At 44.3% G+C, this 27,813-nt stretch overlaps 1 protein-coding gene across 2 annotated transcripts in view; it reads right to left on the bottom strand.

Moving 5' to 3' along the window:
• Window positions 1-207: 207 nt before the first annotated feature.
• The window catches only part of emilin1a (elastin microfibril interfacer 1a), a 54,143-nt gene continuing 26,537 nt past the window's right edge, over window positions 208-27,813 (bottom strand). The window contains exons 3-17 of one of the 2 annotated variants that reach the window (XM_038986206.1): window positions 24,244-24,443; window positions 23,480-23,597; window positions 23,013-23,118; window positions 22,681-22,901; window positions 22,052-22,493; window positions 20,383-20,873; window positions 19,844-19,892; window positions 19,568-19,731; window positions 19,264-19,369; window positions 11,552-11,767; window positions 11,216-11,414; window positions 8,256-8,381; window positions 7,482-7,499; window positions 3,566-3,700; window positions 208-3,276 (exon numbers count right to left, since the gene is read on the bottom strand). In XM_038986206.1, the coding sequence (XP_038842134.1) occupies window positions 2,957-3,276; window positions 3,566-3,700; window positions 7,482-7,499; window positions 8,256-8,381; window positions 11,216-11,414; window positions 11,552-11,767; window positions 19,264-19,369; window positions 19,568-19,731; window positions 19,844-19,892; window positions 20,383-20,873; window positions 22,052-22,493; window positions 22,681-22,901; window positions 23,013-23,118; window positions 23,480-23,597; window positions 24,244-24,443 (2,911 nt within the window). In that variant the 3' untranslated portion in view covers window positions 208-2,956. The remainder of the gene's footprint in view (window positions 3,277-3,565; window positions 3,701-7,481; window positions 7,500-8,255; window positions 8,382-11,215; window positions 11,415-11,551; window positions 11,768-19,263; window positions 19,370-19,567; window positions 19,732-19,843; window positions 19,893-20,382; window positions 20,874-22,051; window positions 22,494-22,680; window positions 22,902-23,012; window positions 23,119-23,479; window positions 23,598-24,243; window positions 24,444-27,813) is intronic. The other variant, XM_038986207.1, reaches the window with a different exon arrangement.

Raw genomic sequence — 27,813 nt, 5'->3', positions numbered from 1 at the left:
AATGAATTTATTTAAATTGACTGATTTCCTCATATGAACTGTAACTCAGTAAAATCCTAGAGATTGTTGCGTGTTGCATTTTTATATTTTTGTTCAGTGTATTTAAAAAAAAATGTATTGCTAATGTGAAGGTCAAAGATCACATCTTTGTATTCAACGCTTTCCTTATTATTATGATTATTATCAATAACAAGAGTTAAGACTACATGTGGAAAAGTGATCTGTATTGGAGTCACATGTGGCAAACAAAACAAAAACACAAACCTAATAAAAACAAAGCAAAAGCATACAGTCACAACAAATTACTAATATATGACCAAAAAATATACATACAAATATTTACAAACTATTGAGGTTGTACATCAACGCATACAAAAACACATATTACAAAGTAAATTGCATTTCCAAACTGTCTGGTTCAAGACTTTAGGAAATTCTGGCAACATATGGCATGCAAAAATACAATGTGCATCTGAAAAGGCACCCATTTTATTTATTTATTTATATATATATATATATTTTAGTGCACTTGGTCCAAAGTAGTGTACTATAGTTAGAATAGGATACCATTGGGGACAGAGCCGTAAATGTCATTTCTGATGATAATGTTCCTCGATAGTGTCAACATATGAACATTCCACTAGAGGGTCTTCCTATACTGTACTGTATCGGACTGAATTCAAATACTTTGAGAAAGGAAAGGCATGTTAATTGGCCTAGTGAGGGAAGGACACAGGAAACATGTGTTTGTCCCAAATGGCACCCTATTCCCTACCTTAGTACACTACTTTTTGACCAGGCACATGGTTTCTTGGCTGAGGTTTAAATTCATGGAGGGATAGAGGGATGCGTACCCTGCTCATCAGTGTTATCTGTGGCTCTGAATAGGGTAGACAGAGAAACAGAGAGGACACACGTTCTACAGTTGACCCTCGACCTTCGCCAAGTTTATATGACCTCTATGGCTACATTCGAGATTCTGAGAAGAACTCTTTCTCTTGAGTCCTTGGATATATTAATGGGATGTTCCTCAAATGTTCTTTTTCTGTTTGAGTTCTAGAACAAATTAATGGAATGTTCCTCAAATGTTCTTTTTCTGTTTGAGTTCTAGACCAAATTAATGGAATGTTCCTCAAATGTTCTTTTTCTGTTTGAGTTCTAGACCAAATTAATGGAATGTTCCTCAAATGTTATTTTTCTGTTTGAGTTCTAGAACAAATTAATGGAATGTTCCTCAAATGTTCTTTTTCTTTCTGAGTTCTAGAACAAAAGTCATAATGAGCACCAGCATAACTTTGTTTGTTGCTGGTCTGCTCCCACACGCTGAAATTGCTTTGTTACTTGAGGAAAATGTGCTTATTGTTGCATTTCTCTTCAATCTGTTTGCACACGTGAAATAGATAGTGTGAGTAATTTAGACTGAATATACAAAATACTTCAGAACCACTTTGACATAGAATGTGTGCAATAAACAGATTCTGGAACATCAACCCATCCCAGTCATATTTGTGGGTGTATCAGTCTACATGGAACAAAAATACTTAACATTATTTTGTGATCCTTTCAAAAATATACTATAGTTTGATTTGACGTTAAAGAATATGTGTGAGACCTCAAGGCCAGCTTATGAAAATAAGTGAAACATTAAAGTTGATAGTGCCGAACAAACTATTAAAATAATATAACATGTAAAACTCTGCAGTGGCATCTCTTTCGAAAGGAAATGAATGTCAAAGACATGATGTTTAACCCCACTGGGAACACGACGGTTGTTCCCACGTCATTTCAATGTAATTACATTGAACCAACGTGGAATAGACTTTGAATCGACATCTGTGCCCAGTGGGATTCCTGTTTGCTCCGAGCTGTGAAACACAAATCATCAAATGGATGGATTGGATTCTATTTCATTCATGAAGGTATCTCTCTTGCCCGGTTTGATTCATTCATGAAGGTATCTCTCTTGCCCGGTTTGATTCATTCATGAAGGTATCTCTCTTGCCCGGTTTGATTCATTCATGAAGGTATCTCTCTTGGCGGTTTGATTCATTCATGAAGGTATCTCTCATGCCGGTTTGATTCATTCATGAAGGTATCTCTCTTGCCGGTTTGATTCATTCATGAAGGTATCTCTCTTGGCGGTTTGATTCATTCATGAAGGTATCTCTCTTGGCGGTTTGATTCATTCATGAAGGTATCTCTCTTGCCGGTTTGATTCATTCATGAAGGTATCTCTCTTGCCGGTTTGATTCATTCATGAAGGTATCTCTCTTGCCGGTTTGATTCATTCATGAAGGTATCTCTCTTGGCGGTTTGATTCATTCATGAAGGTATCTCTCTTGGCGGTTTGATTCATTCATGAAGGTATCTCTCTTGGCGGTTTGATTCATTCATGAAGGTATCTCTCTTGGCGGTTTGATTCATTCATGAAGGTATCTCTCTTGGCGGTTTGATTCATTCATGAAGGTATCTCTCTTGGCGGTTTGATTCATTCATGAAGGTATCTCTCTTGGCGGTTTGATTCATTCATGAAGGTATCTCTCTTGCCCGGTTTGATTCATTCATGAAGGTATCTCTCTTGCCCGGTTTGATTCATTCATGAAGGTATCTCTCTTGGCGGTTTGATTCATTCATGAAGGTATCTCTCTTGGCGGTTTGATTCATTCATGAAGGTATCTCTCTTGGCGGTTTGATTCATTCATGAAGGTATCTCTCTTGGCGGTTTGATTCATTCATGAAGGTATCTCTCTTGACGGTTTGATTCATTCATGAAGGTATCTCTCTTGGCGGTTTGATTCATTCATGAAGGTATCTCTCTTGCCGGTTTGATTCAATTGTTGATCTCAAGACACTGTCCTCTCAGTCACTTCTGTCTGTCTCTGTAAGCACCAATTAGACTCATCCCTCTCCTTCAGTCCAGCCAATCAGAAGGCCTCACACAGACAGTCTAGCCCAATCAGACGGTCTCATACAGCAGCATCCCGCTGAAGATGGTGAGGGGTTCTGAGGAGTGGGCCAGTTTCCCGGTGACCAGGTCGATGCAGACGGTATCTCCCACCTTCATAGGGAGGACGATGTTGAAGACAGCCAGGGCTCCGGGCGTGTGTCTGGCCTCTGCCATGGGTTTCTCCAGTCCCTCTGGTTGGTAGCCTGCAGAGTCCCCACGCGCTACGCCGTAGTTAGACTTAGATAGGACAGCCTCAATCTTCACATTCTTATGGCCTGTCAGGGTAGCGCTGAAGAAGTATTTACCACTCACTGGGGCTGTGAAGTAACCTGGGGAGACAGAGACATGCAGGCGGGTTATAATACCAGTAATATTAACTTTCATTTCGAGCGACAACAAAGTTGTCAAATAATAACAACATAGTAAATAAAAGGAATCGTTGGAGTCTCGTGATGACTTTTGCAGTTAAAACAAGCACAGCATATATCTGAATTAACATGCAATAAAGTACACAAGCTTTTACTCAAATTGAAAATGATTTAAGAACTAAGATGGCAAGGCCTTGACAGAGATATATACATGTACAACTCCACTCCTGTTTAATACCCAAACACACACCTGTGCCTGGGTTATAGACATCCTTCTCATTGACAAAGATCTTGTTGAATACTATGGTTCCAGCCCTGGCCTGAGGGCGGGTCAGAGCTGCTGAGAAGGACAGACGAGGAACATGGGCATCTGATCCTGCTGGACCTGGTATCAGGAGAGAGAGGTGTGTTTACTGGTATCAGGAGAGAGAGGTGTGTTTACTGGTGTCAGGAGAGAGAGGTGTGTTTACTGGTATCAGGGGAGAGAGGTGTGTTTACTGGTATCAGGGGAGAGAGGTGTGTTTACTGGTGTCAGGAGAGAGAGGTGTGTTTACTGGTATCAGGGGAGAGAGGTGTGTTTACTGGTATCAGGGGAGAGAGGTGTGTTTACTGGTATTAGGAGAGAGGTGTGTTTACTGGTGTCAGGAGAGAGAGGTGTGTTTACTGGTGTCAGGAGAGAGAGGTGTGTTTACTGGTATCAGGAGAGAGAGGTGTGTTTACTGGTATCAGGAGAGAGAGGTGTGTTTACTGGTATCAGGGGAGAGAGGTGTGTTTACTGGTATCAGGGGAGAGAGGTGTGTTTACTGGTATCAGGAGAGAGAGGTGTGTTTACTGGTATCAGGAGAGAGAGGTGTGTTTACTGGTATCAGGAGAGAGAGGTGTGTTTACTGGTATCAGGGGAGAGAGGTGTGTTTACTGGTATCAGGAGAGAGGTGTGTTTACTGGTATCAGGGGAGAGAGGTGTGTTTACTGGTATCAGGGGAGAGGTGTGTTTACTGGTATCAGGGGAGAGAGGTGTGTTTACTGGTATCAGGGGAGAGAGGTGTGTTTACTGGTATCAGGGGAGAGAGGTGTGTTTACTGGTATCAGGGGAGAGAGGTGTGTTTACTGGTATTAGGAGAGAGGTGTGTTTACTGGTATCAGGGGAGAGAGGTGTGTTTACTGGTATCAGGGGAGAGAGGTGTGTTTACTGGTATCAGGGGAGAGAGGTGTGTTTACTGGTATTAGGAGAGAGGTGTGTTTACTGGTGTCAGGAGAGAGAGGTGTGTTTACTGGTATCAGGAGAGAGAGGTGTGTTTACTGGTATCAGGGGAGAGAGGTGTGTTTACTGGTATCAGGAGAGAGGTGTGTTTACTGGTATCAGGAGAGAGGTGTGTTTACTGGTATCAGGAGAGAGGTGTGTTTACTGGTATCAGGAGAGAGGTGTGTTTACTGGTATCAGGAGAGAGGTGTGTTTACTGGTATCAGGGGAGAGAGGTGTGTTTACTGGTATCAGGGGAGAGAGGTGTGTTTACTGGTATCAGGGGAGAGGTGTGTTTACTGGTATCAGGGGAGAGAGATGTGTTTACTGGTATCAGGGGAGAGAGGTGTGTTTACTGGTATCAGGGGAGAGAGGTGTGTTTACTGGTATCAGGGGAGAGAGATGTGTTTACTGGTATCAGGGGAGAGAGATGTGTTTACTGGTATCAGGGGAGAGGTGTGTTTACTGGTATCAGGGGAGAGAGGTGTGTTTACTGGTATCAGGGGAGAGAGGTGTGTTTACTGGTATCAGGGGAGAGAGGTGTGTTTACTGGTATCAGGAGAGAGGTGTGTTTACTGGTATCAGGAGAGAGGTGTGTTTACTGGTATCAGTTGAGAGAGTTGTGTTTACTGGTATCAGGGGAGAGAGGTGTGTTTACTGGTGTCAGGAGAGAGAGGTGTGTTTACTGGTGTCAGGAGAGAGAGGTGTGTTTACTGGTGTCAGGGGAGAGAGGTGTGTTTACTGGTATCAGGAGAGAGAGGTGTGTTTACTGGTATCAGGAGAGAGAGGTGTGTTTACTGGTATCAGGAGAGAGAGGTGTGTTTACTGGTATCAGGAGAGAGAGGTGTGTTTACTGGTATCAGGGGAGAGAGGTGTGTTTACTGGTATCAGGGGAGAGAGGTGTGTTTACTGGTATCAGGGGAGAGAGGTGTGTTTACTGGTATCAGGGGAGAGAGGTGTGTTTACTGGTATCAGGAGAGAGGTGTGTTTACTGGTATCAGGAGAGAGGTGTGTTTACTGGTATCAGTTGAGAGAGGTGTGTTTACTGGTATCAGGGGAGAGAGGTGTTTACTGGTATCAGGGGAGAGAGGTGTGTTTACTGGTATCAGGGGAGAGAGGTGTGTTTACTGGTATCAGGGGAGAGGTGTGTTTACTGGTATCAGGGGAGAGAGGTGTGTTTACTGGTATCAGGGGAGAGGTGTGTTTACTGGTATCAGGGGAGAGGTGTGTTTACTGGTATCAGGGGAGAGAGGTGTGTTTACTGGTATCAGGAGAGAGGTGTGTTTACTGGTATCAGGAGAGAGGTGTGTTTACTGGTATCAGGGGAGAGAGGTGTGTTTACTGGTATCAGGGGAGAGAGGTGTGTTTACTGGTATCAGGGGAGAGAGGTGTGTTTACTGGTATCAGGAGAGAGGTGTGTTTACTGGTATCAGGGGAGAGGTGTGTTTACTGGTATCAGGGGAGAGAGGTGTGTTTACTGGTATCAGGGGAGAGAGGTGTGTTTACTGGTATCAGGGGAGAGAGGTGTGTTTACTGGTATCAGGGGAGAGAGGTGTGTTTACTGGTATCAGGGGAGAGAGGTGTGTTTACTGGTATCAGGGGAGAGGTGTGTTTACTGGTATTAGGAGAGAGGTGTGTTTACTGGTATCAGGGGAGAGAGGTGTGTTTACTGGTATCAGGGGAGAGAGGTGTGTTTACTGGTATCAGGGGAGAGAGGTGTGTTTACTGGTATCAGGGGAGAGAGGTGTGTTTACTGGTATCAGGAGAGAGGTGTGTTTACTGGTATCAGGAGAGAGGTGTGTTTACTGGTATCAGGAGAGAGGTGTGTTTACTGGTATCAGGGGAGAGGTGTGTTTACTGGTATCAGGGGAGAGGTGTGTTTACTGGTATCAGGAGAGAGGTGTGTTTACTGGTATCAGGGGAGAGGTGTGTTTAGAAATGTAGATGTATCATAACACAATAGGGCTTCACATTGGTGGTGTTAGTTAAAACATAGCCTATGTAGACGCAATACAGCAGATGATGACTTAAAGTACTTAAAATGTACTTAAAAGGCTACAGTACAGTACATACAAAACAGTAGAGTACATACAGGAAATACAGTACACACAGTAGAGTACATACAAAACAGTAGAGTACAGTATAGTAGAGTACATACAGTACAGTATAGTACAGTAGAGTACATACAGTACAGCATAGTACAGTAGAGTACATACAGTATAGTAGAGTAGATACAGGAAATACAGTACACACAGTACATACAGTAGAGTACATACAGTACAGTAGAGTACATACAGGACAGTACATACAGGAAATACAGTACACACAGTACAGTAGAGTACATACAGGACAGTACAGTGCATACACAGTATAAACATACACACTAACAAACACTAACAATATAACAAACACTAACAAACATAACAAACACTAACAATATAACAAACACTAACAATATAACAAACACTAACAATATAACAAACATAACAAAGACTAACAAACATAACAAACATAAATGGTGTAATTGAGGATTGGTGTGGGATTCAACTGAGGGCAGATGAGAGAGTATTCACTCAGATCAATGTTAACATGATTAATGAATAGATTCATTATAACATATTCACTCAGATCAATGTTAACATGATTAATGAATACATTCATTATAACATATTCACTCAGATCAATGTTAACATGATTAATGAATAGATTCATTATAACATATTCACTCAGATCAATGTTAACATGATTAATGAATACATTCATTATAACATATTCACTCAGATCAATGTTAACATGATTAATGAATAGATTCATTATAACATATTCACTCAGATCAATGTTAACATGATTAATGAATAGATTCATTATAACATATTCACTCAGATCAATGTTAACATGATTAATGAATAGATTCATTATAACATACCTTCTTCACCTCTCAGACCTGGGATGAAAGATGGAAAAAAATATGATTAAATAACACAACACTGATTTAGGGCTCTATTCAATCCGCATGGCAGAAGTTCAGCTGTACTGTGTGAATTAAATTTAGAGGCAACCCTCCTGCTTTAGTGAAGACTGCATTCATGGTAAAGGCTGCATATTCCGGCTCAATATGCTGCGATACAGATTGAATAGAGGACTTAGTTCATTTTAGAATTAAATTGATAGTAATGTCATGGTTATTATACCTTGATTTGAGAGAAAATATAACCCTGTACTCTGTACTTGTCAGTATCACTAGTGTTTACTGAGACCTCACAGCCTTTCCCAGAGCTTCTGTATCACTTAGTGTTTACTGAGACCTCACAGCCTTTCCCAGAGCTTCTGTATCACTAGTGTTTACTGAGACCTCACAGCCTTTCCCAGAGCTTCTGTATCACTAGTGTTTACTGAGACCTCACAGCCTTTCCCAGAGCTTCTGTATCACTAGTGTTTACTGAGACCTCACAGCCTTTCCCAGAGCTTCTGTATCACTTAGTGTTTACTGAGACCTCACAGCCTTTCCCAGAGCTTCTGTATCACTAATGTTTACTGAGACCTCACAGCCTTTCCCAGAGCTTCTGTATCACTAGTGTTTACTGAGACCTCACAGCCTTTTCCCAGAGCTTCTGTATCACTAGTGTTTACTGAGACCTCACAGCCTTTCCCAGAACTTCTGTATCACTGTGTGACGATCAAATGTGTGTTTTTGTTTTACCTGGAGGTCCCAGGGGCCCCTCCTTGCCAGGTTTGCCTTGGGGCCCTTCTCTTCCTTGGGGTCCCTTTGGCCCTGGGAGTCCAGAGTAGCCCCTCTCTCCCCTCGGACCGGGCAGACCAGGGGAACCTTACACATGGAAGAAAGGGTGTGTTCTTTTTGGACAGCTGACTCAAGCGCACGCATTTTCTCTTCGAAAATATACCTTTTTTTCTAGTTTTGTTGTTGATATTTTAATACAAAATAAGTATTTTTCCGCGCAGCACTGCACAGGTAACTCCTTGATATTCAATACAACCGTCAATAAATCATTCCAGAAAACAGAGCAGCTAGAAGATAGAAGCACTCGTTACTAAGTTATTAGTCTACTTTAGTGAGATAAACCACATGCCTAGAAAACTATTGAGCAAGACACACCACAGACCACCACAGACCAGGGTCCAAGGACCAGATACTATCTCTAGACCACCACAAACCACCACAGACACACCACAGACAAGCACAGACACACCACAGACACACCACACACAAGCACAGACACACCACAGACCACCACAGACCACCACAGACACACCACAGACCAGCACAGACACATCACAGACCACCACAGACCAGGGTCCAAGGACCAGATACTCTCTGTGCTCCAAATAGTCTACTAAGCAAGATCCACACCAGAGCAGAACGTTGAGGTGACTGAGGAGGACAGTTAATAACTACCAGACATGGGTTTATTTCTGGTCCATTCCGTTCGTCCTGACCTTGACCATCAACCTCCCTAACGCTATCTCTAACCTCTGCATTCTTGAAATGTGGCTTGGACATTCTCATACGTACACTATATATACAACAAAAAGCATGTGGACACAACCTTCAAGTGAGTGGATTCTATTTCAGCCACACCCTCTATTCGGCTATTTCAGCCACACCCTCTAATCGGCTATTTCAGCCACACCCTCTAATCGGCTATTTCAGCCACACCCTCTAATCGGCTATTTCAGCCACACCCTCTATTCGGCTATTTCAGCCACACCCTCTATTCGGCTATTTCAGCCACACCCTCTAATCGGCTATTTCAGCCACACCCTCTAATCGGCTATTTCAGCCACACCCTCTATTCGGCTATTTCAGCCACACCCTCTATTCGGCTATTTCAGCCACACCCTCTATTCGGCTATTTCAGCCACACCCTCTATTCGGCTATTTCAGCCACACCCTCTATTCGGCTATTTCAGCCACGCCCTCTATTCGGCTATTTCAGCCACGCCCTCTATTCGGCTATTTCAGCCACACCCTCTAATCGGCTATTTCAGCCACACCCTCTATTCGGCTATTTCAGCCACACCCTCTATTCGGTTATTTCAGCCGTTGCTGACAGGTGTATAAAATCGAGCACACAGCCATGCAATCTCCATAGGACAACATTGGCATTAGAATGGCCCTACTGAAGAGCTTGATGACCTTCAACGTGGCACCGTCATAAGATGCCATCTTTCCAACAAGTCAGTTCGTCAAATTTCTGCCCTGCTAGAGCTGCCTCTGTCAACTGTAAGTGCTGTTTATTGTCAAGTGGAAACGTCTAGGAGCAACAACGTCTCAGCCGCAAAGTGGTAGGCCACACAAGCTCACAGAACGGGACCGCCGAGTGCTGAAGCCCATAGCTTGTAAAAATCGTCTGTCCTCGGTTGCAACACTGATTACCGAGTTCCAAAGTGCCTCTGGAAGCAACGTCAACACAAGAACTGTTCGTCAGGAGCTTCATGAAATGGCTTTCCAAGGCCGAGCAGCCGCACACAAGCCTAAGATCACCATACATAATGCCAAGCATTGGCTAGAGTGGTGTAAAGCTCGCCGCCATTGGACTCTGGAGCATTGGAAACGCATTCTCGGGAGTGATGAATCATGCTTTACCATCTGGCAGTCTGACGGATTAATCTAGGTTTGGCAGATGCCAGGAGAACGCTACCTGCCAGAATGCATAGTGCCAACTATAAAGTTTGGTGGAGGAGGAATAATGGTCTGGGGCTGTTTCTCATGGTTCGGGCATGGCCACTTAGTTCCAGTGAAGGGAAATCTTAATGCTACAGCAATGACATTCTAGAAGATTATGTGCTTCCAACTTTGTGGCTACAGTTGGGGAAGGCCCTTTCCTTGTTTCAGCATGACAATGCCCCGTGTACAAAGCGAGGTCCATACAAAAATGGTTTGTCGAGATCGGCATGGAAGAATTTGACTGGCCTGCACAGAGCCCTGACCTCAACCCCAACAAACACCATATGGGATGAATTGTAACGCAGACTGCGAGCCAGGCCTAATCGCCCAACATCAGTGCCAACCTCACTAATGCTCTTGTGGCTGAATGGAAGCAAGTCCCCACAGGAATGTTCCAACATCTAGTGGAAAACCTTCCCAGAAGAGTGGAGGCTGTTATAGCAGCAAAGGGGGGGGGGACCAACTCCATATTAATGCCCATGATTTTGGAATGAGATGTTTGGCGAGCAGGTGTCCACATACTTTTGATCATGTAGTGTATCTTAAGATGTGCACTTAACTTCACTCTTAAAGTCCAAATCAACTGAAATAGGATTTAGGATGCACTTTATTGTCCCTGAGGAGAAAATTGTCATCAACTCAATGACTTGGCTTTGAAGTTACTAAAAGGTCATTTCGCCCAACAATTTGGCACATTGCACTTCCCTTCCCTTTAGTACACTCACCGACAAAGTCCTGTCTTACTATGACTGCGGTATGATGACAAAATAATTTCCCCGTGTGGATTAATAAAGTATAATGTAATATCATCTCTCATCTCATGTGGCTTGGACCTTTGACCTTGGACCTTGGACCTTTAGAACATTTAATTTCAGCAACAATCAACTCAATGACTTGGTTACCAAAAAGGTGATTTGGCCCATTTTAGTTTTGAACATTGCACTCTCCCTTCACTTCACTTTTTCTCCACTCACCGACAAAGTCCTGTTGTTTAAAGCTGTGGAACTCCTCGAGGACGTTGAGGACAGAGGTGTTGAGCCTGTTGATGTCAGAGTGAACGTCTGGAAGCTGGACGTTCTGGATGTTGTCGATGGACTCGTCGTGGAAGATGACCGTAGAGTTGAGCGTGTTGACACAGTTCCACAACCCTGACACGTGTCTGTTCAGCCCCTCCTTGATAATAATACAAAATAATTATACTCAACATCAGCCTTTCAAGAACTCCAAGAACAAAACACAAATGGAAAATAAAAAAGCAAAATGTTAATATATATATTTTTTTTAAGCTCCTTTAAAAAGAGATTCACTACCTTGATCTTGGCCAGGCTGTTGGAGACACCATCCAGCCGGCCACAGACCTCCTCCATCTTGGACAGCCTCTTGTCCAGCCCATCCCCGGACCGCCGACACTCCCCAATCTCCGTCACGTATTTACTGGTGATGGTCTTTATCTCACGACCCAGGTCAGTGAAGCGCCCCCTGGTGTCCTTGACGTGCTCGTCCAGCTCTGTCTGCACATGGTCCAACTTGCGGAAGGAGAGGTTGATAGTGACTCATTATGGAGCGTGCAATACAGAACTGTGCAATATAAAATGGATTTTCAGTATACAGGAACCATGAACAGTGCATTCGGAAAGTATTCAGACCCCTTGACTTTTTCCCCCCACATTTTGTTACGTTACAGCCTTAAAATAAAATAGATGAAATTGTCAATCTACACACAATACCACATAATGACAAAGCAAAAAAATATTTATTTATTTTTGCGAAAAAAACAACGTAAATATGACATTTACATAAGTATTCAGACCCTTTAATCAGTACTTTGTTGAAACACCTTTGGCAGCGATTACAGCCTCAAGTCTTCCTGGGTATGATGCTACAAGCTTGGCAAACCTGTATTTGGGGAGTTTCTGCCATTCTTCTCTGCAGATCCTCTCAAGCTCTATCAGGTTGGATGGGGAGCGTCGCTGCACAGCTGTTTTCAGGTCTCTCTAGAGATGTTCGATCGGGTTCAAGTCTGGGCTCTGGCTGGGCCACTCAAGGACATTCAGAGACTTGTCCCGAAGCCACTCCTGCATTGTCTTGGCTGTGTGCTTAGGGTTGTTGTCCTGTTAGAAGGTGAACCTTCGCCCCAGTCTGAGGTCTTGAGTGCTCTGGAGCAGGTTTTCATCAAGGATCTCTCTGTACTTTGCTCTGTACATCTTTCCCTCGATCCTGACTAGTCTCCCAGTCCCTGCTGCTGAAAAACATCCCCACAGCATGATGCTGCCACCACCATGCTTCACCGTAGGGATGGTGCCAGGTTTCTTCCAGACGTGACGCTTGGCATTCAGGCCAAACAGTTCAATCTTGGTTTCTCATGCTCTGAGTCCTTTATGTGCCTTTTGGCAAACTCCAAGCGGGCTATCATGTGGCTTTTACTGAGGAGTGGCTTCAGTCTGGCCAGTCTACCATAAAGGCCTGATTTGTGGAGTGCTGCAGAGATAGTAGTCCTTCTGGAAGGTTCTCCCATCTCCACAGAGGAACTCTGGAGGTCTGTCAGGTGACCATCGGGTTCTTGGTCACCTCCCTGACCAAGGCCGTTCTCCCCCGATTGCTCAGTTTGGCCGGGCAGCTAGCCCAAGCCTTCTGATTAGCTGGGCCTGGCTCCCCAGTGGGTGGGCCTATGCCCTCCCAGGCCCACCCATGGCTGTACCCCTGTCCAGTCATATGAAATCCATAGATTAGGGCCTAATGAATTTATTTCAATTGACTGATTTCCTTATATGAACTGTAACACTGTTCTTGGGGACCTTCAATGCTGCAGACATTTTTTGGTACCCTTCTCCAGATCTGTGCTTCGACACAATCCTGTCTCAGAGCTCTACGGATAATTCCTTCGACCTCATGGCTTGGTTTTTGCTCTGACATGCACTGTCAACTGTGGGACCTTTATATAGACGTGTGTGCTTTTCCAAATCATGTCCAATCAATTGAATTTACCACAGGTTGGACTCCAGGATTCACCTGAGCTCAATTTCGAGTCTCAAAGCAAAGGGTCTGAATATAAGGTCTCTTTTAAAAAATATATTTAATACATTTGTAAAAATGTATAAAAACCTGTTTTTGCTTTGTTTTTATGGGGTATAGTGTGTAGATTGAGGATAAAAAATATATATATTTTAGAATAAGGTTGTAACGTAACAAAATGTGGAACAAGGGAAGGTGTCTGAATACTTTCTGAATGCACTGTACCTGGTGATGGACATGTGGATCTACTAAATCTATGGGGGGAGCTGTATGTCACGACTGTATCTCTGACGCAACTCACTGGCCACACCACCTCATTTCAGCATGGACATCTGGGTAATATTTGGTTGAGACGTTGATGAATGAGATTTCAACTTTTATTCGCCCACTCAAAAAGACAGCCAGAAGTTAGTTGAATTCCCAATGTGTTATCACTATGCCTTCAACCATCTAAAAGCACGACCAAATTCTAATGGTTTTGTTGTCATGTAAGGGCTCTATTTTAACAAACCTAATGTAGTGGTCAGTCTAAGGGCTCTATTTTACCTAACCTAATGTAGTGGTCAGTCTAAGGGCTCTATTTTAACTAACCTAATGTAGTGGTCAATCTAAGGGCTCTATTTGAACTAACCTAACGTAGTGGTCAATCTAAGGGCTCTATTCTAACAAACCTAACGTAGTGGTCAATCTAAGGGCTCTATTCTAACAAACCTAATGTAGTGGTCTATCTAAGGGCTCTATTTTAACTAACCTAACATAGTGGTCAATCTAAGGGCTCTATTTTAACTAACCTAACATAGTGGTCAATCTAAGGGCTCTATTCTAACAAACCTAATGTAGTGGTCAGTCTAAGGGCTCTATTTTACCTAACCTAATGTAGTGGTCTATCTAAGGGCTCTATTTTAACTAACCTAACATAGTGGTCAATCTAAGGGCTCTATTTTAACTAACCTAACATAGTGGTCAATCTAAGGGCTCTATTCTAACAAACCTAATGTAGTGGTCAGTCTAAGGGCTCTATTTTAACTAACCTAATGTAGTGGTCAGTCTAAGGGCTCTATTTTAACTAACCTAACATAGTGGTCAATCTAAGGCAGGGGTATCAAAGTCAAATGGACGGAGGGCCAAATAAAAAATTTAGCTACAAGCCGAGGGCCGGACTGTTCGAATGTTCATTGAAAAAATTTTAAATGACGCATATAGTCTAGTGAACCTAATTGAACCTACTGAAAACCTAACAAATATATTCCAATATGATCAGATAAATAAAGCAATATTTTCTTATGGCTCTGTCAGTAATCTTTAATTTTCAACAGACACAAAAGACAAATTTCCTTTATATAAAAATCCCCATAACATGAACATTAAATGAAAGAAACCGGTATTCAAGGCACCATCAGTAGCCTATATTTTCTATTTTAGCAAAAGTGGGCTAAATTTACTTCAAAGAAAAAAACAATAATAGCAATTTTCTATCATCCACTCAACTGAAATATTTTTAAAATATAATTGGATTGAAATACAATAAAATAAAGTGCAAAAATCTATTAATCAAAAACAACACTTTGTTTAAGGAGAAGTAACATGCAGTGAAAACAAATATTAAACTTTAACTTTTAAACTTGAACTGAGTAAAAACTCTAAATATGTGATTGCACAGTAATGTTCACTTGTTTGAGGTTGAGGGTGATACTTGGTGGTGTCCCATCTTTTCCACAAGTTCATCAATGTTCGGGGTAAGGCTCTGAGTAAAAAGAGTTGCCTTTTTTCTGGGCAAACTTCGTCACAAACTTTAATCATGCAGTTTTTGATGAAATCCCCCTCCGTAAATGGCCGGGCTGATTTAGCGATCTCTTCTGCCAAAATAAAACTGGCCTTGACAGCAGCCTGGCCTTGTGATTTGGCTTTTTTGAACAGAGCCTGTCGAGATTTGAGGCCTCGTTTTAATTCCTCTGCCTTTTGTAGCCTTTGTTCCATGTCCATATTCTTGTTTTTGTCCGCGTGTTTCGTTTCATAATGTCGTCTCAGATTATACTCTTTCAGTACCGCCACACTTTCTCCACACAGAAGACACACAGGTTTTCCAGCTACCTCCGTGAACATATACTCCGACTCCCACCTTGTTTGAAACCCCCGGTTCTCAGTGTCCACCTTCCGTTTTGCCATTTTTGATGGGTATCTGAAAGTTAATTTTACTGTGATGCTGACGACTGCTGTGCCAATAAATATTGAAATGAAGCAGCCTACTGCTCGGTGCGTCACCGTTGCATTGTGGGAAATGTAGTATTGGTGCGTGTAAAAGATCTGCGGGCTGCCGGCTTGCTGCGGTCTGCGGGCCGGTTCTAATAATAAATCAAGATCATCCCAGGGGCCGTAAAAAACCTTCTCGCGGGCCGGATGTGGCCCGCGGGCCTTGACTCTGACATATGTGATCTAAGGGCTCTATTTTAACAAACCTAACGTAGTGGTCAATCTAAGGGCTCTATTTTAACAAACCTAACGTAGTGGTCAATCTAAGGGCTCTATTTTAACAAACCTAACGTAGTGGTCAATCTAAGGGCTCTATTTTAACTAACCTAACACAATGGGAAATCTAAGCGCTGGCAGTAGCACTATAGGTCCCTGCGTGTGTCAGAAATATTTCTGCTATTTTCACAGCTGTATGAGTGCAATAGCTGGTGGTAGTCCGAATGGGCAGGGTTAGTAATCATGTAAATATTTGGTCCCATGTTTCATGAGCTGGAATAAAAGATCCCAGAAATGTTCCATTCGAACAAAAAGCTGATTTCGCTCCAATTTTGTGCACAAATTAGTTTACATCCCAGTTAGTGAGCATTTCTCTTTTGCCAAGATAATCTATCCACCTGACAGGTGTGGCATATCGAGAAGCTGATTAAACAGCATGATCATTACACACGTGCACCTTGTGCTGTGGACATTAGGACAAAAAAAATGCTCTTACCTGACTTGCTTTTGAAAGATGGCTAGAAATGTACACGTTTTGTAGGAAGCAACCAATCCCACATTATTAACTAGAAATTACCTATAAACAAAATGTGCACAGGTGGCTACATGCAGCTCTCGCTTTGATCTCAAAACAAGCGCATATACTCACTACCGCTCATGCTGTAAACACAGTCCAGTTCAAAGTGAATGGCACAGATCCATATATAGCCATGGCTATTTGCATATAGGCCTACTGCAGCTCTGATTGGTTATGGCGCACCTACTGGCCTGAGTCGTGCATGTCAATGCAATAGAATCCTACTCCAATGCAAAATAACCACTAGACAGGAGGATCCAGACAACCTAAGAGGTATGCTTAGCTACGCAGAAAAATAGACATATATTTTAGCTAGAAATAAGCATAACGATTATGGCTCTAGACTGCAGGAAACCGCTATTTTCAGGTGTTTGAATTATAATTATTTTTTATTCAACTTCCGGAAAGGGGGCACCCCTCCCAGACCACCCCCCAGCCATCCGCACGTACTTTGTGCACCCTCAGATGTTTTGGGGTGAATGACGCCCCTGGTTGAGATTTACATTAAAAGGACATGGTGCAAGGGTTCCTGAGGGATCCTGAGATTCTGCTCAGATTATTACAGCAATTGTGAAAATCTCCACAGACCTGCGACCCTTTGCACGCTATCTTCAACATGCAAGCTACAACCAGCTACATTTTACGTTGAGTCTCTCTCTAGTTGAGTCTCTCTCTAGTTGAGTCTCTCTCTAGTTGAGTCTCTCTCTAGTTGAGTCTCTAGTTGAGTCTCTCTCTAGTTGAGTCTCTCTCTAGTTGAGTCTCTAGTTGAGTCTCTCTCTAGTTGAGTCTCTCTCTGAGTCTCTCTCTGAGTCTCTCTCTGAGTCTCTCTCTGAGTCTCTCTCTAGTTGAGTCTCTCTCTAGTTGAGTCTCTCTCTAGTTGAGTCTCTAGTTGAGTCTCTCTCTAGTTGAGTCTCTCTCTAGTTGAGTCTCTCTCTAGTTGAGTCTCTCTCTAGTTGAGTCTCTCTCTAGTTGAGTCTCTCTCTAGTCATGGCTTTAAAAGGTTTTTAAATCACAGTATCGATTTTGCTGTGATTTCAAGGATTCTTTTGATAGTTTATGGCTTGAGGAAACTGTGGAGACACGGTGATCTGATCCATCTGATTGGCCAACGGTACGCCTATAGCTGCACTTGATTTGCTCTCTGGGTCTGCAGACTTCTACCTTCAGATATATGAAATGGTTCAAAATGGGAACACTTTGTCTTCCCGGCTGAATCAAATGCACATACAGTATCACCAGCAGCACACAGAAAAGGAACGCAAGGCTTTAAGGGTTTTTTCCAGACATTTTGGGGGATCGACTGGTTGGTCACCACTGCCCCGTGGCCTATATGTATTGTCTATTTGTAGTTGAACCCTAGGTTGAATTAGAACAATTGCTGATGATGACTTTGCTATTTTTGAATTATAGTCTATGGTACATTTAATTAGCTCTGTTAAACCTACCCTTTGGAATGACTTCAATAGCAACTCTAAATCTATTTAGCTATTAAGAGATCTCTCAATAAGCATTCACACGATAGCACATTGGTAGCAGTCCAGGGACATATATCAACCCTAAGAATGGCTGGGCTTGGTTAAAACCCTGGAAGGGAGACCAAAGATCAGCTGTAGATACATCAACTCTCCAGTAGGAGGTGCTGTTGATACATCAACTCTCCAGTAGGAGGTGCTGTAGATACATCAACTCTCCAGTAGGAGGTGCTGTAGGTACATCAACTCTCCAGTAGGAGGTGCTGTAGGTACATCAACTCTCCAGTAGGAGGTGCTGTAGGTACATCAACTCTCCAGTAGGAGGTGCTGTAGGTACATCAACTCTCCAGTAGGAGGTGCTGTAGGTACATCAACTCTCCAGTAGGAGGTGCTGTAGGTACATCAACTCTCCAGTAGGAGGTGCTGTAGGTACATCAACTCTCCAGTAGGAGGTGCTGTAGGTACATCAACTCTCCAGTAGGAGGTGCTGTAGGTACATCAACTCTCCAGTAGGAGGTGCTGTAGGTACATCAACTCTCCAGTAGGAGGTGCTGTAGATACATCAACTCTCCAGTAGGAGGTGCTGTGGGTACATCAACTCTCCAGTAGGAGGTGCTGTGGGTACATCAACTCTCCAGTAGGAGGTGCTGTAGGTACATCAACTCTCCAGTAGGAGGTGCTGTAGGTACATCAACTCTCCACTAGGAGGTGCTGTAGATACATCAACTCTCCAGTAGAAGGTGCTGTAATAGATCAACTCTCCAGTAGGAGGTGCTGTGGGTACATCAACTCTCCAGTAGGAGGTGCTGTAGACAGATCAACTCTCCAGTAGGAGGTGCTGTAATAGATCAACTCTCCAGTAGGAGGTGCTGTAGGTACATCAACTCTCCAGTAGGAGGTGCTGTAGATACATCAACTCTCCAGTAGGAGGTGCTGTAGGTACATCAACTCTCCAGTAGGAGGTGCTGTAGGTACATCAACTCTCCAGTAGGAGGTGCTGTAGGTACATCAACTCTCCAGTAGGAGGTGCTGTAGGTACATCAACTCTCCAGTAGGAGGTGCTGTAGGTACATCAACTCTCCAGTAGGAGGTGCTGTAATAGATCAACTCTCCAGTAGGAGGTGCTGTAGACAGATCAACTCTCCAGTAGGAGGTGCTGTAGGTACATCAACTCTACAGTAGGAGGTGCTGTAATAGATCAACTCTCCAGTAGGAGGTGCTGTAGATACATCAACTCTCCAGTAGGAGGTGCTGCCCAGCCTATAGTTGAAAATTGGTTTCCATGATGGCCTAATCCTGTGGTTGAAATTTCAGCCTCTATACAACAGTAGATTCCAGATCACAATACTTTGACATATTACGTTGAAACAACGTTGAAACATGTTGAAACAACGTAGATTCAAACAGATTGTGCCCGGTGAGAATTGTCTGTCTGCAAACAATGCAAACGCAGTACACTTCCTGTTAAAAACAGACAATTAAAAGTAGATCTAACCTCAGACATGATGTTATCCTTGGTAGAGCCCAGGTCTGTGATGGTGTTGCCATGCCTCTGCACCGTATGACCTAGCCCCTTCACAGAGTCATTCAGGGTAGTAAACCTGTACAACAGTGGTGGGTTATACTCATGATGTAACATCTAATAACAAATCAGATCATCTTGTCTGTTTTACAGAGGGGATGCATCCAAAATGGGACCCTAGTTCCTTCACAGTGCACTACTTTATAGCTCATAGAGCCCAAAAGTAGTGCACTACATAGGGAATAATAGTGCCATTTGGGACGCAGGGAAGATTTACCTGATGGTGAACTTGGATAGTTCCCCCTGGATGGATTTCAGGTCCGTTCCCAACCGTCCGTGGAGGGTCGTATGTCCGTCCAGGTTTTTCTTTAGGTCCGTCAGGCCGGTCTTACACTTCCCTGTACACTCCTCCACTTCCTCCTTCAGCCTCCCCACTTCCTCCTTTTAGATAACAAACATATACAGCTATGTATTCACACATGACAGATACAACTACAGATTAGTAAACATTAACATGTAGTCAGAGAAATGACTTTTCATTGCTGTCATTTACCTGCAGGTTAGAGCACAGCTGGGAACAAGAGGATTCCTCAGAGTCAAACCTGTTGAGAGCAAGATGGCGGCTGTTACTGTGGTGAAAGACACTGCATTTTACTTTGCTATTCAATAAATACACACACACACACACAGTCTTGTACAGCTATCCTTGTGGGGACATACAATTCAGTCCCATTCAAAATCCTATTTTCCCTAACCCTAAACCTAACCCGTACTCTTACCCTAACCCTAACCTTAACCCTAACCCTAACCCAAAAACCTAAACTTTATCCTAACCCTAAACCTAACCCTAGCTCCTAACCCTAACCCTACAACTAACCCTAGCTCCTAACCTTAATATTTAACTTAATTCTAACCCTAACACTAATTCTAACCTTAACCCTAAACCCCCTAGAAATAGCATTTGACCTTGTGGGGACTAACAAAATGTCCCCAGCTGGTCAACTTTTTGTTCATTTACTATTCTTGTAGGGACTTCTGGTCCCCACAAGAATAGTTAAACACACACACACACACACACACAAATCATCAAACCTGTTGCGTAGGTTGGTCAGTTCCGCTTGGCACCTCCAGATGGCGCTGTTGGTGCTGTTGGTGAACGACTGCAGGTCTTGTTCTACAGTGCTACAGAGGGAGCAGTCGTCCACGCTCCGCCCCAGCGTCTCCACCTCCGTGACTATCTGGTTGAAGCGCTCGCCGTCCTCCCCCGTCAATCCTTTGATCTTCTTAACGTCGTTGCTGAGATCCAACACTCGGTCTATGATAGAGTCGCCAGTCAGCGACAGGTCCTTGAGTCTGGTATCAAACTTCTGGATGTCCTCCTTGTTGGCCACTACTCTCCACTCCAAGGTCTTGACCATGTCTTCTGTCTTACGGCCCTTCCCGTTGGGGCCGCAGGTCTCGGAGCACATGTCCACTGTCCTCGACAGTTCGGTGTCGATAAAGTTTGTCGTGTTCTCTAGTTGACCCAGTCGTCGGCTGTGGTCCGTAACCGTGTCCGTCAGGACTGTGAGGTCCAGCTCCACCTTGAAGAAATAGAGGAGTAGTAGGTAGGTAGTCTACAGTACACCCCCTGGACAGGACACTAGTCTATCTCCTGTTTCTGTAGTGAGGCAGCTTGATGTACCAGTACACCCCCTGGACAGGACACTCGTCTATCTCCTGTTACTGTAGTGAGACAGCTTGATGTACCAGTACACCCGCTGGACAGGACACTAGTCTATCTCCTGTTACTGTAGTGAGACAGCTTGATGTACCAGTACACCCCCTGGACAGGACACTAGTCTATCTCCTGTAACTGTAGTGAGACAGCTTGATGTACAGGACACCCCCTGGACAGGACACTAGTCTATCTCCTGTTACTGTAGTGAGACAGCTTGATGTACCAGTACACCCCCTGGACAGGACACTAGTCTATCTCCTGTAACTGTAGTGAGACAGCTTGATGTACAGGACACCCCCTGGACAGGACACTAGTCTATCTCCTGTAACTGTAGTGAGACAGCTTGATGTACAGGACACCCCCTGGACAGGACACTAGTCTATCTCCTGTTACTGTAGTGAGGCAGCTTGATGTACAGGACACCCCCTGGACAGGACACTAGTCTATCCCCTGTTTCTGTAGTGAGGCAGCTTGATGTACAGGACACCCCCCGCACAGGACACTAGTCTATCCCCTGTTTCTGTAGTGAGACAGCTTGATGTACAGGACACCCCCTGGACAGGACACTAGTCTATCCCCTGTTTCTGTAGTGAGGCAGCTTGATGTGCCAGTACACCCCCTGGACAGGACACTAGTCTATCTCCTGTTTCTGTAGTGAGACAGCTTGATGTACCAGTACACCCCCTGGGCAGGACACTAGTCTATCTCCTGTTTCTGTAGTGAGACAGCTTGATGTACCAGTACACCCCCTGGACAGGACACTAGTCTATCTCCTGTTACTGTAGTGAGACAGCTTGATGTACAGTACACCCCCTGGACAGGACACTAGTCTATCTCCTGTTTCTGTAGTGAGACAGCTTGATGTACAGTACACCCCCTGGACAGGACACTAGTCTATCTCCTGTTACTGTAGTGAGACAGCTTGATGTACAGTACACCCCCTGGACAGGACACTAGTCTGTCGCAGGGCCTTAACCAAATCCAACATATGTTTTTAATGTAGGCCTGTACACAGCGCTGCAACAAAAAAAGTATTATTACCTTGCCTATCCTGTAGCCGTGGTCATCCATGTGGCTGAGGACTATGTTACGAATGGTGGTGACCTCTCTCTGCAGGTTGTCCTTCATGTTGTTTCCTGTGTTGGTGAACTTCTGCTCTGTCTTCCTCACCGTGTTGTTCAGCCTCCTCTCCACCTCCCTCAGTCTACTGTTCAGCTTCTCCTCCGTCACCTTCGTCCTCCCTCCTTTCTCACCTCCTCCTCCTCCACCACCCGACCCCGCACCCAGCTCCTTGTCCAGGCGCTCTTTGATGACATCATAGCCTTGTGCTGTGGCGTTAAACTTCCCCTCCGTGGTGGTCAGCCTCCTGTCCATCTCCGTGACGCTGTTGCAGCAGCCCTGTGTACGTTCCATCTCCCTCCGGGTGACGTCCATGTTGTGGCGGTAGTGTTGCTCCATGGAGCTCAGCAACTTCTCCAGACCACTAATTACGGAGTGAAATTTAGGGCCAACAAATTATTTCTTCTGAATTCAATATTTACTTATTGCCTTGAAATTACAGTTTATCAACTTGATACACAAGGCAATGAAATTGAAATTTCTGAATACTAATTTTAATATAATTGAATTCAGATTCAATTTCTGTTGTTGGCAGTCTTATTCCTCCATACCTGATCTTCTCCTGGTCACTCCTCTGCTGCTTCCTCATGTCCTCCACCCCGCTCTGGCAGGAGGAGCACGACAGACTGACCCTCCTCTCCAGTTCGCGGAGGATCTCCTCCTTCATGGCGTCCATCTTGCCTGTGACAGCTCCGTCTAGCTCATTGCCGCGGGAACCTCTGTCACCGTTGACCAAGTGGTTGTTGATGGACAGCAGGGTCTGGTCGTGGACCTGAGAGGAGACAGGAGTAGAGGAGATTTTTTGGGGGGCTGTTTACACAGAAATTATGTGTGTGTGTGTGTGTGTGTGCGCGCACGTGTGTGTGCGTGTGCGTGTGTGCACCTGCGTGCGATTGTCCAGTTGGTCAAGTTTGGTCTGAATGTTGTGGATGGTCTCTTTCATGGGCTTGGCTGCGTCTGCAGGGGTCCTGTCTCCGTTCAGGCCTGGCCTGTGGGGTCCAAAATAAAAGTTATAAAGCACATTGAAAATAGGTTTTGATGCTGGATAAGATTTCATAGTATTTCTGTTCCCAAAAGTGAATTTACGTTCTATGATCAGTATCTTAGTTTTACCAGTATCCGTTTATTTGTAGAAAATAATCAAGATTTTTTTTTCTTCCCAGCACATAATTTACAAGATTAAACAAGCAGCATGGCATTCTATCAAATAAATTATACACATATAGTAAAACAATGTATTATTCTAAATTCGCCTTTGGGAACAGTACAACTGTGGGGTAATCTGTTAGTCTCTGTCCCAAATGGAATCCTATTCCCTACATAATACACTACTGTTTGTGTTGGTCTGACCTCCTAGTTCCATCTTGGAACCTCAGGTTCATGCCCGTCATGGTGGACTGCATGTCATGGAGGTCCTTGGTCAACCTCTGAATAGTCTCCTCCATCTGTCTCATCTTGTCATTGTCACCTGGAGCAGGGAGACACAGGCTTATCATTCAAGATTCAATCTAGCAGCCTTTTTCCCAGGACAAAGATTCTCCATTCAAAACTAACATCCTTTTCCCAGACAAAGATTCTCCATTCAACATTCAAAACTAACAGCCTTTTCGCAGACAAAGAATCTCCATTCAAAGCACTTTTAAGTCCAGGACAAGGCTTAATCTGTGCCTGGGAAAACGGCCCATTGATTTAAGAGTTTTCCAAACCAATACATTCTTGTGACTGTCCAAGTATTGAGCCACAAGGCTATAACATTTACAAGCTTCAACGTATCCAAGCAAATGGACTTGGACTGTTCTTTGATATTGAAATATGGTGATCTACCCTATATTAGGTCAGAGATGATGTGTGAGAGAGATGTTATATTTATAACTGTGTCAGAGATGATGTGTGAGAGAGATGTTATATTTATAACTGTGTCAGAGATGATGTGTGAGAGAGAGATGTTATATTTATAACTGTGTCAGAGATGATGTGTGAGAGAGAGATGTTATATTTATAACTGTGTCAGAGATGATGTTATATTTATAACTGTGTCAGAGATGATGTGTGAGAGAGAGATGTTATATTTATAACTGTGTCAGAGATGATGTGTGAGAGATGTTGAAACCTACCCTCTCCTCCCTTCTGCCCACCTCCATTGTTGTATCCGGTCTGTGTGACGTGAGGTCGTCCCGCTGTGACCTGGCTGTCCCCGGTCCCCGTTGGACCATCATAGCAGTCGTCCCCGGAGTAACCATGACAACACTTCCACTCCATCTCTGTCACCATCTTATAAGCCACCTTGTACCTGGGCCTCCGGTACGTACGATACCTGCAGTGGACACAGGTGAGACACAGTTAAAAGTGAGACAGGTAAATATGAGATGGGTAAAGGTGAGACGAGTAAAGAGGAAACAGGTAAAGGTGAGACGGGTAAAGAGGAAACAGGTAAAGGTAGACGGGTAAAGAGGAAACAGGTAAAGGTGAGACAGGTAAAGAGGAAACAGGTAAAGGTGAGACGAGTAAAGAGGAAACAGGTAAAGGTGAGACGGGTAAAGAGGAAACAGGTAAAGAAGAAACAGGTAAAGATGAGATGGGTAAAGGGGAAACAGGTAAAGATGAGACGGGTAAAGGGGAAACAGGTAAAGATGAGACGGGTAAAGGGGAAACAGGTAAAGATGAGACGGGTAAAGGGGAAACAGGTAAAGAGGAAACAGGTAAAGATGAGACGGGTAAAGAGGAAACAGGTAAAGATGAGACGGGTAAAGGGGAAACAGGTAAAGATGAGACGGGTAAAGAGGAAACAGGTAAAGGTGAGACGAGTAAAGAGGAAACGGGTAAAGATGAGACGGGTAAAGGGGAAACAGGTAAGGTGAGACTGGTAAAGAGGAAACAGGTAAAGGTGAGACGGGTGCTGATGTACCCATCAAAGGTCAGTCCTATATTTGAGTCACTGTTAGTGAGGCAAGCCAGTTGCATGCAGAGTAAACGTCTCAATTTCCCTGCTTTCACTTTATTATTATATTCTGTTGAGTAAGATCTAAATGAGGGTTAATGTTGGCGAGGCCGTGTATTATTTTATTCTCTGAATGTTATTGGACTTCATGGTCTGTTAGAGCAGATCATTAAAACATTGTTAGAAATTACCTGTTTACAGGAGGCACTGATGTTGATTCATGGCAGCTTCATACAGTACACACACACACACAAACACACAAACACGCAAACGAACACTACTTGCACAATAAACATGTCTTGCCATCTTCTCCTAGACATAGAAAAGACTTAAACATCCAACTTCTCTCCCTCCCTCTTTTAAAGGAGCGTGAGAAAACGAGAGCACACACACTTATAAAAGAAACAGGGGTTTTTGTGGAGGGAGCAGTGGCTAGACGGTGGTGCCTGGAATCACTTAGCATAGGGTTTAAGATGCTCCCCAAATGGCCTCGTATTCCTCTCTCTGCTCACTCTGAGGTATATGGGCGGGACAACCCCTTTCAGCTGGCCTATATCCTGAATAAGGAACAACTTAGGGCCAAACATAAAGCCCTTTAGATCCAACCTCTTAAATACCTCCAGAGAGAGAGACGAGAGATAGAGAGAGAGAGGAGGGATAGGGATGGAGGAGGGATAGGGATGGAGGAGGGATAGGGATGGAGGAGGGATAGGGAGAGGAGGGATAGAGAGAGACGAGGGATAGAGATAGGGAGAGATGAGGGATAGGGAGAGAGGAGGGAGAGGGATAGGGAGAGAGGAGGGATAGGGAGAGAGGAGGGAGAGGGATAGAGATAGGGATAGAGAGAGAGGGAGGATAGGGAGAGAGGAGGGATAGAGATATAGGGAAAGAGGGGGGATAGGGAGAGAGGGAGAGAGGAGGGATAGGGAGAGAGGAGGGATAGGGAGAGAGGAGGAATAGGGAGAGACGAGGGATAGGGAGAGAGGAGGGAGAGACGAGAGAGGAGGGATAGGGAGAGAGGAGGGAGAGAGGAGGGATAGGGAGAGAGGAGGGATAGGGAGAGACGAGGGATAGGGAGAGAGGAGAGAGGAGGGATAGGGAGAGACGAGAGAGGAGGGATAGGGAGAGAGGAGAGAGGAGGGATAGGGAGAGAGGAGGGATAGGGAGAGAGGAGGGATAGGGAGAGAGGAGGGATAGGGAGAGAGGAGGGATAGAGAGAGAGGAGGGATAGAGAGAGAGGAGGGATAGAGAGAGACGAGGGATAGAGATAGGGAGAGATGAGGGATAGGGAGAGAGGAGGGAGAGGGATAGGGAGAGAGGAGGGAGAGAGGAGGGAGAGGGATAGAGATAGGGATAGAGAGAGGGAGGATAGGGAGAGAGGAGGGATAGAGATATAGGGAAAGAGGGGGGATAGGGAGAGAGGGAGAGAGGGATAGGGAGAGAGGAGGGATAGGGAGAGACGAGGGATAGGGAGAGAGGAGAGAGGAGGGATAGGGAGAGACGAGAGAGGAGGGATAGGGAGAGAGGAGGGATAGGGAGAGACGAGGGATAGGGAGAGAGGAGAGAGGAGGGATAGGGAGAGACGAGAGAGGAGGGATAGGGAGAGAGGAGGGATAGGGAGAGAGGAGGGATAGGGAGAGAGGAGGGATAGGGAGAGAGGAGGGATAGGGAGAGAGGAGGGATAGGGAGAGACGAGACAGGAGGGATAGGGAGAGAGGAGAGAGGAGGGATAGGGAGAGAGGAGAGAGGAGGGATAGGGAGAGAGGAGGGAGAGAGGAGAGAGGAGGGATAGGGAGAGAGGAGAAAGGAGGGATAGGGAGAGACGAGAGAGGAGAGAGGAGGGATAGGGAGAGAGGAGGGATAGGGAGAGAGGAGAGAGGAGGAGGAGGGAGAGAGGAGGGATAGGGAGAGACGAGAGACGAGAGAGGAGGGATAGGGAGAGAGGAGAGAGTGACACAGCACAATTTCTGTAGACCAAATCAAGAGAAAACAAAAAGATAATTACTTGACATCATGGAAAGAATTAACAAAAAAACAGAGCAATCTAGAATGCTATTTGGCAGAATACCTGACCACTGTGACTGACCCAAAATTAAGGAAAGCTTTGACTATGTGCAGACTCGGTGAGCATAGCCTTGCTATTGAGAAAGGCTGCCGTAGGCAGACCTGGCTCTCAAGAGAAGACAGGCTATGTGCACACTGCCCACAAAATGAGGTGGAAACTGAGCTACACTTCCTCACGTCCTGCCAAATGTATGACCATATTAGAGACACATATTTCACCTCAGATTACACAGACCCACAAAGAATTTGAAAAACAAATCCAGTTTTGATAAACTCCCATATCTACTGGGTGAAATACCACAGTGTGACATCACAGCAGCAAGATGTGTGACCTGTTGCCACAAGAAAAGGGCAACCAGTGAAGAACAAACACCATTGTAAATACAACCCATATTTATGCTTATTTATTTTCCCTTTTATACTTTAACTATTTGCATGTCATTACAACACTGTATATAAACATAATATGACATTTGAAATATCTTTATTCTTTTGGAACTTTTGTGAGTGTAATGTTTATAGTTATTTCTTCTTGTTCATTTCACTTTTATTTATTATCTACTTCACTTGCTTTGGCAATGTTAACATATGTTTCCCACATACTCTAAAGAGAGAGAGAGAGAGAGAGAGAGGAAGGATACTCTAAAGAGAGGGAGAGAGAAAGGATACTTTAAAGAAAGGG

Source organism: Salvelinus namaycush, unplaced genomic scaffold (genome assembly GCF_016432855.1).
Source record: "Salvelinus namaycush isolate Seneca unplaced genomic scaffold, SaNama_1.0 Scaffold43, whole genome shotgun sequence".
In the NCBI taxonomy this organism is placed as follows: Eukaryota; Metazoa; Chordata; class Actinopteri; order Salmoniformes; family Salmonidae; genus Salvelinus; species Salvelinus namaycush.
This window is presented reverse-complemented; position numbering and strand designations above follow the sequence as displayed.